The 13,675-nt window shown below is 40.3% G+C and overlaps 1 protein-coding gene across 5 annotated transcripts in view; it reads right to left on the reverse strand.

Moving 5' to 3' along the window:
• Positions 1-298: 298 nt before the first annotated feature.
• Positions 299-13,675, reverse strand: part of MAP7D1 (MAP7 domain containing 1) — a 95,404-nt gene continuing 82,027 nt past the window's right edge. Inside the window, exons 6-18 of one of the 5 annotated variants that reach the window (XM_075853286.1) lie at positions 13,415-13,525; positions 12,758-12,880; positions 12,534-12,673; positions 12,195-12,328; positions 11,366-11,673; positions 10,406-10,619; positions 6,722-6,914; positions 5,128-5,232; positions 3,632-3,676; positions 3,452-3,515; positions 3,259-3,358; positions 1,940-2,157; positions 299-814 (exon numbers count right to left, since the gene is read on the reverse strand). In XM_075853286.1, the coding sequence (XP_075709401.1) occupies positions 804-814; positions 1,940-2,157; positions 3,259-3,358; positions 3,452-3,515; positions 3,632-3,676; positions 5,128-5,232; positions 6,722-6,914; positions 10,406-10,619; positions 11,366-11,673; positions 12,195-12,328; positions 12,534-12,673; positions 12,758-12,880; positions 13,415-13,525 (1,766 nt within the window). In that variant the 3' untranslated portion in view covers positions 299-803. Of the gene's footprint in view, positions 815-1,939; positions 2,158-3,258; positions 3,359-3,451; positions 3,516-3,631; positions 3,677-5,127; positions 5,233-6,721; positions 6,915-10,405; positions 10,620-11,365; positions 11,677-12,194; positions 12,329-12,533; positions 12,674-12,757; positions 12,881-13,414; positions 13,526-13,675 lie in introns of all 5 variants that reach the window. The other 4 variants (XM_075853287.1, XM_075853284.1, XM_075853289.1 and 1 more) reach the window with 4 other exon arrangements.

Raw genomic sequence — 13,675 nt, forward strand, 5'->3', positions numbered from 1 at the left:
ATGTACTGCAGATGGGGCAATGAATAGACAATTGAAAGGCTGCTTGCAACGCTTTGTTCCAGGGGTTGTTTAAAAAGCATTTGTGTATTTTTTCTTTGATGTGTGTAGGGAGAGTAATCCGAAGAACATAGAGGAGGCCACATAGGTAAAGACAATCACACATTGTCACATTTTAGGCACATAATATGTAAGTCCACCAATTTACCACTTGACTGGATATTCGCTTTAAGTAATTAAAAAAAAATTAAGGTTAAACACGTTTCGATGTCGTGCAAAGGGACCAGCAATAATTCACAACTGTCGATGTAACACTGTGAGGTTTTATTTACAGAATCGATACATCATTGTACCCAGCAGTCTCTTATTAAATAGCTACATAATGAGGAACACTAGCAAGCTCATCCACACATTTTCAACCATGGCTGGGAAATCCCACTTTATTTTTTTTAAACATGTTTCCTCTTCTTGTCTTGTGAGCTAAACCTTGTCAGTCTTGTTTTAATATAAGGTGCATGTTAAAAAGAAAAAACACAAAATTACAATATTACTAAGAAGTGTCCAGTATTTGTCGATGGTAGATAGATTATGGCACTGATAATCTCTCCTAGTTATAACCACCTTTGTTGTGGTCAACATTTTCAATGCGACTCATTGAATTCACAGAACCATTAACAGCGGAAACCCTTTTGCTTTCATGCAAACAGCAGAAAGCTTAAAAACACATTGACAGTTGTCCCAAAGTTTCTGCTAGTTTCCCAAGGTCCTTGCAGTCAACAGGAACTCAGACATAATGTTGAAAAATGTTACAGGACTTCTGAAAAGGAAGAATAAAAACCACCACATGGGAGAATTAATGCAATTTAAGACATTAGACAACATGCAAATGTAATATTTCTGGTCCAACAGAGTAAGTCTCCTTTTACACCAGCCAATTTTGGCTGTAAAAATGAGCGCCGATAAATGAGACAGCCCTTTGATTGATGCTGGTGTGCTCCTTTCACAAGGAGCTATGATCAGTAATGTATAGGGATGAGCGATCATTACTACGATCGCTCGTCCCCATGAATTACCATCAAGTCGGCAGTACATCTCCCGGTTTACGCAGATGATGTGCTGCCGATAACCATGTTTTCTGCTGCATAAACGATACGATCAGCCGAGGAACAAGCGTTTGCACGTTCAACAGCTGATCTTTGCCCTGTTTACACGTTCATATGAACACTGATTAGCCCGATCATTGGCCGGTGTAAAAGGACCTTAACCCCTTGAGGACTGAGCCATTTTTCATTTTTGTTTTTCACTCCCCGCCTTCCAAGAGCCATAACTTTTTTATTTTTTCGTCAAAAGAGTGGTGTGAGGGCTTATTTTTTGTGGGAGGAGTTGTAGTTTCTATTGGTAGCATTTAAAGTACCATATAATGTACTGGGAAACAGCTTTCACTGTGCGGTAAAAAGTACATTTATATAGTTTTTTTTTAATATTTTACTACTTTTAAAGAAAAAAAACTTTTAGTTAGAAAACGAAAACAAAATTGTGCCGCCGCATTCTGAGAGCCATAACTTTTTTTATTTTTTCATAGATTAAGCCATCACACTGCTCATTTTTTGCAGGACGAGCTGTAGTTTTTATCGGTACCATTTTTTGGTACATACACAACTTTCTGATCATTTTTTACTACATTGTTTTATAGAGTTTACAAAATTTGCTCTCCTTGGGGAAACAGAAGAAATAAATAACTATGTTTCAACTGTAAAGCCATAAATACGGTGTGAAAAGGGCCTCACAAGATAAACTGGAGAAAAGTTTACAGAATTAAAGGAATTAGAGGGGACTTGCTAATAAATGTCATGTGCATTATGATGAGTTTCATACATGTTCTTGTATGCATGCACTAACATCTAACTCTCTTGCACATAAACCCAGAATGTTAGTCCCTTACCTGTTATTTGAGGCGGCTGAACAGTTGATTTTTTGATGAAAGCATCTTTGCCTCCAAAAGCAATAATGGGCTCTCCAGGAGGAATAACTTTATCTCCATTGGAACTGCTAAGTTCAGACAATGTTATCACCTCATCAAATGCAGGGGATAAATCTTTAGAGGAAAACCCATTTTCCTGTTTTGAGGGTTGTACCCCATTCACTATGGGTCCAGGTACCCTAAATTCAATAAAAAACAGAATATATTAGACTGCATGGTAATGGTGTACTTTAAAAAATAGCTAAAATTATAAATAAACTTTTTAAGGGAAGACTTCATACAATATTGTCCTCTGGGGAGTTTTAAAGTGCAACCATTATTTATATTTTTTCCCCATAAATCAAAAGTACAAGCGAATTTATAGAAACTTTGTAATATATCTTATTACAGAAAATGCCTGGATTAAGTTAGACGCCTCTCCCTCTACACCACCCTCCCTCGCCTCCCATATTCACTCTGGATTCACTGGTAAAATCCTTATTCAGTGGGGCAGAGATAAAGACAACTCACTGAGGGATCAAATTACAGCTGCTGCCCATAGATGTCTATGGAGAGAAGAGGGGAGCAACTGCAAAGACACTGCTGCTGTTTCTAGTAAGTGTTTTACTAGAATCCAGCACTGGAGTGACACAGTAAATCACTTTTTTCCCTCTGTTAGAGTTATACGTCGGAAGTCCTTGACTACACCAAGGTAGCAACACATCCCACTGTATAGGCATACAGTGGGATACGTTGCCAGATCTATCCGGGCAGAGCACTACCTAAAGCGATATGCCTGGAAAAGCTCCTGAGATCACGGTCCATAAATGGACAGTAATGTTAAGCACTTTACAAAGCTGGTATCCCCGGCCAGAGTGTCAGAAGCACTCTGGCCAGGGATTCTGTCATTGATGTCACTGTCCAAATATGGACAGTGACGTCAGGAGCTTTGTGATGCCGGAGTCACTGACCAGATTGTTGGCAACACTCTGGCCAGGGATTCCACCCCGGACATCACGGTCCATATATAGACAGTGACGTCGGGTGCTTCCCCAGGGCCAACGTCAGTGGGCAGACCTCTTCCGATAGTCTGCCCAGGAATCCGGTATTGGGAAGCTCCTGACATCACTGTCCATATGCTGAGAGAATACTGAATGTGTGAACGTGGCCTTACACTTTCTGGTCCACCCCCCCCCAAGAAACATAAATGTATGGAGACCGTGATTACAAGATGATTACAATATGAAATTTTAAACCAATGCATTGAACCATAAACTAGTGCCAGTTGTGCTTTCACTTACCCCTGAGGTAAGTCAGGTGTTGCCATATTGTCCTGTATCCTTACCACTTTCTTCCCTGGAAGCTCAATCTTCATGATCACTTCTGATGATTCTGCTTCTTCTGAAAACACCATAGGAAATTTAAATCTTGGTCAGGAAACTCGGAAAACAAAAAATTCATTATGTTGAACCCCAATGGCCTCTTATGAATTACCTTTGCTGGGTGTAGATTCTTGTTTGGTCTCCTTTCCATTCACGGCTTGTTTATCTTCTTTTTTCTGTAAGGAGCCACAAGTTCACATTACAAACCATTACAACGCGTAAACATGCATTTTGTTGAACTATTGTTTTTCATATATTGGTCAGTTAGTTACCAAACAAGTGTTGTACTTACTTGAACGTCTGATTTCCGTGTCCTTTTCATTATCTCGTCAAGGCGCTGATGCAAGCAAAAGACCAACAGTGAATATTTAGAATCAGAATAGAACTGTTTTAATACCACACAAGAAGCAAAAAGTCCAGCATTACAATTGTGTAATTATGAGTGACATTCTGTATTCACACTTCAAACCACAGAATTTAAAAACCACTGCAACCAAGGTCTGCGCTAACCATCAACAGAATTTGATTTGCTATGGGTTGAAGACAAAGCGGACAAAAGAAAAAAAAAAAAAAAAAAGACTTCCGTTGCCACACAGATTAGGTCAGCATCCAATCGAATGTGTATGAGGGCAACGCCTTTGGGAGAGTTAGCGGTCACAGCTATCTAATGTGTCTGACCAGCTTAAAGCTATTCCTCCTGACTTCCCCATATACAAGCACGCCCGGTTTGGCTGACATTCATCTAGTGTGTATGGGCACCATAGAGTTCTACATCAGAAATTCTAACATTAACATTGAAATATTAACATTTTTGTTTCCTTTCATTTGATACAGCTGTTACTGCTGCTTAATCTACTAGTTATAGATCCATGTGTTAGGACATTGTTATTTCAGTCACACTAACAGAATTCTACGGATCATAGCCATTTTAACACTTTATTGTTTCCAATTCAACTCAGATGGACCAATGTAAACCATCTCTGTAATAATCATTGGAATGTGGAAATATAAAAGCAACGTATTTTGCACAAAGAAAAAAACTTCCATTTATATGAAATGCCTTTTAAATATGTAAAATATTACACATCTAGAGCCTACATTGTAATCGTTATTGCCCTAACAGAGATCACTCCTTTATACAAATTAAGGCGGCACCCTAATTAATGATTCCACATTATGTCCAGGCAATCCTACAGGACAGACTTAAAGGGGTATTCTCATCTCGGACATTATGGCATATCCACAGGATATGCCATAAATGTCCGATAGGTGCTGTTTCCAGAGACTCGAATCTATCTCTAGAACGGAATCCCTAGACCCCCGTCCTAGCTTGTCCTGCTTTTGCTGCCTTCCAGTCACTGGGTTAAGAGGTCGCCATGAGTATGGAAACAGCAGAGCTACACGATTTCTATAACTCCCACTAAAGTGAATGGGAGTTAAGAAACCAGCACAGCTTGTTGCGCTACGCAGTTTCCATTACTCCCGTTCACTTCTATGGGAGTTACGGAAACAGTGTAGCGTAGCCAACTTTGCGGTTTCCATACTCCCAGCCACCTCATAACTCAATGGCCGGAGAGCAGCGACAGAAGGTAGGAAGGGGATCAGGAGAACACACATCAATTGGATATTTATGCCATATTCTGTAGATACGCCATAAATCTCTGAGATGAGAATACCGCTTTAAGAAAAGAGCTCGGAGAAATCCACTATCTGAAAGTAAATTGGTACCGGTTAAACTTCTCACAAACAAAATAGAATATCCTGCAAGGCAAAAGAATTGGTCAGTACCTTCTTCCGCTCCAGACGCTCCTGCTCTTCTCTCTGGAAGTGCTGTTCCCGCTCCAGTCTCTGTTTTTCTGCTTCTTCACGAGCTTTAGCTTCTGCTTCTTCTTTCTGTAAAATGAATTGTTTCAAAAGGTAAATACACTACAAGAACATTCTGTATAACAGCTGCAAGACTCCACAAGACATCCATAATAATGATCATGAATTTTGTACTACAGAGTGATCACAGCATGGTGAAGTTTCTGGATTGTTTTGATAGGAGTGTAATCTTAGAACAACGATCTCATTTGTGGGCACTAGAATCATTTGCACAGGTCGGGCTGCAATAACCATATGGATGCTTTTACAGTGCATTTTGCTGCGGTGATGTGACGTGTGGTCAAAAACTTTTTGTTTTTCGTCGTTTTACAGAATGGCAAGTACTCGCTGCAACAAAACACACAGTAAAACGAATAAGGTAACAAAATTAAGGTCAATAAGCCTACCAAAGTATAACAGATTAAAAAAAGACACATGACGTGCTTTCTTTTTTTTTACACGGTGTACGACAGACTATATATTGTAAATAATAATCTGTAATCCATTGAGCCATGCAGTGTACAGAAAGCGGACAAAAACATTGGTACGACCAAACTCAAATATGCATTCACATGGGATGGAATGATGCAGCAGAAAGCCGCACTCTTACTACACCACAGCAAAACCACATGTAAATACATGCGGTTTTACCGCAATTGTAGTCATGGTTTTAAACAACCGCAATCGCTGTAAAACCCTGTCAAAAACGTAATGGATTTACAAGCTATGATGTAGAAATAGTGCATCTTCCTGCTCCAGTAACTGGGTACTATCCCAGTCCCTGGGCAGAGTATCAGGAGTACCCGTTGGAATCTGCTCCAAAAAATGGCCGAAATCATCCCCCAATGATTTAAATGGAATGCCCGGGAGGCAGAAAAAAAAAATTCTAATTTCTAATTTGCTAATTTCTCAGCGTGTCACTGCATTTTTTGCCCGCGGTCCTTGTAAAAAAAAATGAAAAAAAGTGCAGGCAGTTTAAAATCTGCTTTAACATTCCCGAAGGAATCGAAGGCAGATTTTTTTTTCTGGCCAAAAAAAACTGTGTGAACTAGGCCTAAATTTATCTCATAATTAAAGATAAAATAATTTTCCGTAACTGCAGAAAACAACAAAAAAACAACACACTATGCAAGATATTTTAAATTGAACTGCAAAAAAATAATAATGCAATATATATTTTACTACCAATCTAATTTATCAAGCAAGGCGGTAAATAACCTAGTATGATTTGCACACACTGAAAGCCATAGGGGGCAGTATTGTCCTATTTTTTTATGCAATTTTCTCTTAGCACAGTAAAATATATTTGTTTGTAAAGACTAGTACTGCATAAGCAGTGTATTGTGTGATCTGTTATGGATCTGTCATATGATCAGGGAACAGGACATCCGTGTCAATAACTCTTCTGCCCCTGCAGGACTCAGCATAATAATTATCTACATTTAACTATTTAGTGTGTGAATATTTTTATTAACAACCTGCATTTGTACAATACTACAGGATTCTACTTTAATCTCACTTGTTTCTGAAGTCTCTCCATCTCCTCTCTCTCAGCCTTTGCTTTTACATCTGCAGCTTTCCTCTCTTCTTCCTCTTCCTGTTGACGTCTCTCCTCCTCCTCTAGCCTTCTCTGTTTCTCCAGTCGCTGGGCCTCTGCCTCTCTCTGGAGTCTTTCCTCAGCCTCCCGAAGTGCACGCTCTTCGCTTTCTTGTCTACAGTTGGCAGAATTTATCAGTTAATGAACATGTAATATGTAATATTATGTAATAAACAAATCATATCACATCATTATATATGAACAGGGAGTTACACAAACACCCGTAAATGTGACTGGTAGGAAGACTCCTTTAAGGAGCTCTATTGTTTACAAAACACAAACTGACACAAATAATAGGCACCTTGAATGGGAAAGGTTTTAAAACTTCAGCAATAGAAATACTAAATAGATAAAGCAGATAAATAGATGCAGATTATTTCAGGGATGCATGACAAAATAATGTTACATTTTGGGGAAAAGTCTAAACGCATGTGATACTTGAAAATAAAACTAACAGCAAACAATTGCTTTAGCAGATAACATGCAAAAGAAGAGCATGGAAAGACTTAAACGGTAACTAAACTTTCAAAAACTTCTGACATGTCAGAAGTTTTGATCAGTAAAACGATGTGGCAGAAGCGCGCTAAGCCGCTTAGTTTCCGATCGGCTTTTTTAGGAAAACCGAGCAGTTGGTGTACAGGCCCATAAACTCTATATTGAGTGCGTTCGCAAATTGCTCGGTTTTCTGAGAAAAGCCGATGAGAAAAAAAAAGTGGCTCAGTGCTCACCCGAGCGCTCAGACCCACACCGATCAAAACTTCTGACATGTCACTATGACATGTCAGAAGTTTACTGAAAGTTTAGTTAGCCTTTAAAGAGGCGCTATAATGTAGGTGACAGCAGTGCTTTTTATTTAGAAAAACGATCTATTTTTACCACGTTAGGAGCGATTTTAGCGATTTAGTTTCTTAATGCCCAGGTGTTTTTACTTTAGACCAAGTGGGCGTTGTACAGAGGAGTGTATGACGTTGACCAATCAGTGACTAATTAGCGTCAAGCACTTCTCTCCATTCATTTACTCCGCGCATAGTGACACTGCGTTGTTCGCTATGTGCGGTCTTATACTGACATATTAACGTTACTGAAGTGTTTAGACAGTGAATAGACATTCCTTCCAGCCAGGACGGGATGTCTATTCACAATCCCTGCACTTGGCTAACGTTTGTTTGGTACGAGAGGCTCTGTCACCAGATTTTGCAACCCCTATCTGCTATTGCAGCAGATCGGCGCTGCAATGTAGATTACAGTAACGTTTTTATTTTTTAAAAACGAGCATTTTTGGCCAAGTTATGACCATTTTTGTATTTATGCAAATGAGGCTTGCAAAAGTACAACTGGGCGTGTTGAAAAGTAAAAGTACAACTGGGCGTGTATTATGTGCGTACATCGGGGCGTATTTACTACTTTTACTAGCTGGGCGTTGTGTATAGAAGTATCATCCACTTCTCTTCACAACGCCCAGCTTCTGGCAGTGCAGACACAGCCGTGTTCTCGAGAGATCACGCTGTGACGTCACTCACAGGTCCTGCATCGTGTCAGACGAGCGAGGACACATCGGCACCAGAGGCTACAGATGATTCTGCAGCAGCATTGGCGTTTGCAGGTAAATCGATGTAGCTACTTACCTGCAAACGCTGATGCTGCTGCAGAATCAACTGTAGCCTCTGGTGCCGATGTGGCCGACACGATGCAGGACCTGTGAGTGACGTCACAGATCTGCACTGTCAGAAGCTGGGCGTTCTGAAGAGAAGTGGATGATTCTTCTCGTCAGAACGCCCAGCTAGTAAAAGTAGTAAACACGCCCCGATGTACGCACATAATACACGCCCTGTTGTACTTTTACTTTTCAACACACCCAGTTGTACTTTTGCAAGCCTCATTTGCATAAATACAAAAATGGCCATAACTTGGCCAAAAATGCTCGTTTTTTAAAAATAAAAACGTTACTGTAATCTACATTGCAGCGCCGATCTGCTGCAATAGCAGGTAGGGGTTGCAAAATCTGGTGACAGAGCCTCTTTACAGCAGAGCAAAGTAAAAAACAGTAAAATAAAGTTGTTGTTTTTTAAATAAAAAAAAATTAAAGTTCAAATTAACCCCCTTTTGTCATTTTCCCTTAAGCACAATGTAAAAGAAATAAAAAATTAATATAACTTGTATCGACACGTCCTTTAATGTCTTAACTGTTACAATATATCATCATTTAGTCCGCACGGTGAGAGCCATAAATAACGTAAATGTCACAATTGCTGTTTTGTGCTGTTTTGTGGTCACTTCATCTCCCACTAAAAATTAAAATAGAAAGTGATCAAAAAATCTCATGTACCCCAAAATGGTACCACTATAAGCTACAGCTCGACCTGCAAAAAATAAGCCCTGCATAAAAATTATGGCTCTCAGAATACGGTGACAAAACTCAAATTTTATTTGTAACAGTTTTTTCTTTGTAAAAGTAGTAAAACAAACAAAACCATATAAATTTGCTATCGCTGTAATCGAATCGACCCGCAGAATAGAGTTAACATGCTATTTTACCGCATGGTGAACGCCGAAAAACGCCCAAAAGATTGAGGAATCACAGGTTTTTTCCCTAATCCACCCAACAAATATTTTTTTTTTCCAGTTTCCCACTAGATTATATGGTACAATAATTGGTGCCGTGAAAATCTACAACTCGTCCCGCGAAAAACAAGCCCTCATACAGCAATATTGATGGAAAAATAAAAAAAAGTTACGGCTTTCGGAAGGTGGGGAGGAAAAAACAAAAAAGTGAAAATCCGAAAAATGGCTGCGACGGGAAGGGGGTTGTACCATAGAACACATGTATCCCCTGTCCACAGGATAGGGGATACATGTGTGATTGCTGGGGGTGCGACCGCTGGGACCCCCAGCGATAAGGAGAACGGGGGACCGAAAGTCACCCAGAGCGCTACACGAGAGGCTTGGACTTCCGGGTTCTGTGTTTGGCAGCTCCATAGAAATGAATGGGATTCTTTTGCGCACGCATGACCGGCTCTCGATTCGTTTCTTTGGAGCTGCCAAACACAGAACCCCAGTTCTCCTTATCACTGGGGGTTCCAATAGTCAGACCCCCAGTGATCACACAGGTTTCCTGTGGAAAGGTGATACATGTGTTTTATGGCACAACTCCTTTAAAGATTTTGTTGGAGAAATTCTAACAATATTGTATCACAAGAGCTATAAACAAAGCTAGAGCTTTACTATATGTACACTGTTAAATATCTATATAGGAGTTGCCGTCACTTTATATCTAGAACAGTAATATGCAACAAGAAACCTTTACAGAGGTGTGAATATGTAGATATCAGTAGCGAACAATTTAGGAAACAGGCCTATTTATATGAAGTAATGTATTTTCATGTTCACACTTGGATTGGTGGGGGGGATAGATCTGAACAGATACAGAATATCCATGTATGGATATAAAAGTCCATTGCACCGCTACTCCCTTATGCTTTTCTAACAAAGAAGGGCAATAGTTCCTCTGCATATCACAAACCACAGAACAACTACATGTATTTACATGTGACACTGTAGTCACTGGCTGCCCCCCTCCAAAAAGAGCTCATTATTCATAGTTTCCACCTTTGTTGTTGTTCTCTCTCCCTCCTCTCCTGTTCCTCTCTCTCCCTTTGCTCCCTGGCCTGTCGCCTCTTCTCTGTCAGTAGACGGGCAGCTTCCTCTCTATCAGTTGTGCCAGCCATTGGCTTGCTTGGGGAAGGGGCTGGGGAAGGAGCGTTCACTGCAGCAGAAACAGGCGTGAGAGCTTGTGCAGGAGTAGAAACTGTAACTGAAGAGTCTGAAATACAAAAAGGACAATTCAGTAGAGCACGATAGATAGACGCTGGGTGATTTTAATTAGTTTAATGCTGGTTCCTACCATCCCCAGATATATATGTAGGCTTAGTCCCAGTTCTGGGTGTATGTGCAGAGTAGGTCCCCACCTTACAGAGGTCGCCTTGTCGTGGCAGGTCGGCAAACACTTTTTGATCAAAATGTGCACTAAGAACCTCCCTTTTGTAAGTAGATTTAGCAGTAATGCATATGTATTTATATTTAGCGGTTTAGGTTACATTAGTGTTCGCAGTGTGCGGTCGCCATTTTTTTGTCTGCTAGATAGATCGATAGTCTAAATATAAAATGTATGTTTATCTATGTCGAATGGAATGACTACAGTATCAGTAGGTCCAAAAAACTGTCACTCAAGAAACGGTAATACATTTATGGACAGTAGTAAAAAAGTTAGGGCATCTAATATGTTGAAAAGCAAGCAGTTTTTAAATTACCCATAATGCCACATTTTAGTTTATGTGAAGGGCTCGATAAAAGCTTGCTTTAAAATATACTGGATACTTATACTCTTCTTCTAATGTCCTACAGTATAAACAGATTCTAGTTACTGTACATTTTATTATTATAACATTGTAAATAATAAGAGCACATGCAAAAAAATAGTATATAGCTGATGTATAATGATGATTGTGCTATGAGCAGAAAACAGGAAATCCACAGATTTTTTTAAAATGTCCACTAAAGTATACAAACCTATATTTAGTACTGTGCTAGAAGAGGCATTTTCTGGTACTTCTTGTGTCGTTGTGGTCTCCTCTAGCGGAGGTGCAGGGGACTGTTGTCTCTCTTTGTCAACCTTGTGCTCTGCTTTCTTCTCTTTGACTTTGCCAGGGGTCTTCTCTTCTTTCTGTTTCTCTGCCTTGCCTTTTGACTTGGGTGTCAACTGAGCACCCTTTGGGGAAGGCAGTTTTGGAGTTAGTGGTGCTGATAGACTTGGAAAGGGTGAAACTGGGCGCCTGGTTGGGGTAGATGGCGAGGATGGGCGGTTTTTAGACTTTATACTGCTGATAAGAACAGACACCATTACAAACATATGGCAAGTGGACAAAAGTGCACATTATATCAGTTTTACGCTACACTCATGTACAGGAATTGCTGTTGGCACATAAGGTGTGCCAACGTTTTGGTCCTACCAGGACCTTTTTCAAGGCAGTGATCTATGGTATTGCTATCCGTCCCACACTCTGTTCACTTTTGCATGCAATACCATAGGTCACTGCCTTGAAAAGGGTCCTGGTAGGACAGAAAGTTGGCACACCATATACACTGTGGTATATGACAAATACAGTAAAAGCAATTGTTGAAACATACATACAGTACATGTAATATATCTAATTCAAAGAAAAATAGAATTTTACATGCAATGGATTGAGTGCTGTGGTCTTCTATATAGATATATCTGATGAAACGTCATCACAACAAAGCAGCTGTACAGAAACCAGTCCGGAGTCAAGGGACACATTGCTAAGGGCCCACCAGGAAGGGGAGTATAGTCCTTTTTATTTCATACCCTTAAACTAACCTTTTGTCAGGCGTGGGTGATGCACGGCTCTTAGTTGCTGGAAGCGATTGGCGTTTCTTCAGGATACGTTCCCTACTTAGAGCACTTTTTTCACGCTCATTTTCTCTATTTTTCTCCTTCTTTTCTTTCTTTTTCTAGGGATTACAAGACAGTCTTTATTATTGAACCATGAATATTTATAGGGAATACGTATTAAATATTCCTCAGTTCTACAGCTTGTCGAGCAAATGATTCCTATGATTATAATTGGATGATAAATGGCCTGATGCAGATACAAAGACAGGCATATATAAAATATTTGAAATTAAATGAAGCGTCCAACTTGAAGAGGTTACTCACTGGGGACGAATCGCTCCTCTTCCTGGGCGTTGTGTCAGGACTGCCGACTGTGGTCCTGCGACGCTCGGAACAGCGGTGCTTGTGATTGTTACATGGTGTAAGAGGGCTTGCAGAGGCAGAACGGGGACACACAAGAGAACCTGGTAAAGTTAAAAGGTGTGCAAATTAGAACCAAGAGGAAGTGGACTGAGCACTGTATAGCTACACACCACTCAAATTCTTACTCCAGTCTCTGCTGTTACCGGGGAGAGTTGCTGCACTGCGGCTCCGTGCTAAGAAGGACAAGGTGGGTGTCATCAGACGGTCAACAATACTGCTCTCCCAGGGGCTCAGTGGTAAGCTCCGCTCTGCCAAGAGATAAACAGGTCAGCACCACAGATAAATGGAAGAAACGGCAACAGTGAAAGCAATGATGAAATCAGTACGGATCAGTGGTAAGTATAGTTGTACGTTTACAAAAGAAAGGACAGGCCAGCAACTTCACTGTTCCAGAATGATCAAACCTCCTCCTCTGCTATCCGCCCAGGAAATATTTGGGAGGCCAAATCTGGTAACTAGCTACATTCCCCAGAAACAGAAAGTAATCTGCAGTCTCACGTGTCTTTGATCAGCAGTTTATATACTGTCTTTTTTTATTCGTATACCTAAACAGGGCATTAAGAGACGTCTCCCAAAAACGTCTGCCCAGCCTAAAGCAGATGTTGTCCTGCAGGAATACCTCCATTTCTTTGTGATCTCCAAGCAAGAAACCGCTCACTCAAACCGCACTGTAAATTCCAGGGCATGCTGATGTATAAGATGTCAGAATTGTGCGCAGTTCCGTTACACGGGTGAGGGTGAGCCGACACTGGATAGAATTAGAAAACTTCCACAACACTTACTTCTGTTTGGTGAGTTCCACAAGGTAGCAGAGGATTTAGACAATCGCTTGTTGATTATTGAGTCTACATGTCTGGGAAGGTTTACTGCAGACACTGAGCATCTATTTACAGCTAAAATTAAAAAAAAACAAAAAAAAAAAACACAGCACAGTACGATAAGTATCTTATTATTATGTAAAGCTTCTAACCTATATGCAAGGGAACCAACTATATGTATAACACTTTAGCCCCAAGATTGACATGCACATCACAGCATGTAGG

Source organism: Rhinoderma darwinii, chromosome 2 (genome assembly GCF_050947455.1).
Source record: "Rhinoderma darwinii isolate aRhiDar2 chromosome 2, aRhiDar2.hap1, whole genome shotgun sequence".
NCBI classification, from domain to species: Eukaryota; Metazoa; Chordata; class Amphibia; order Anura; family Rhinodermatidae; genus Rhinoderma; species Rhinoderma darwinii.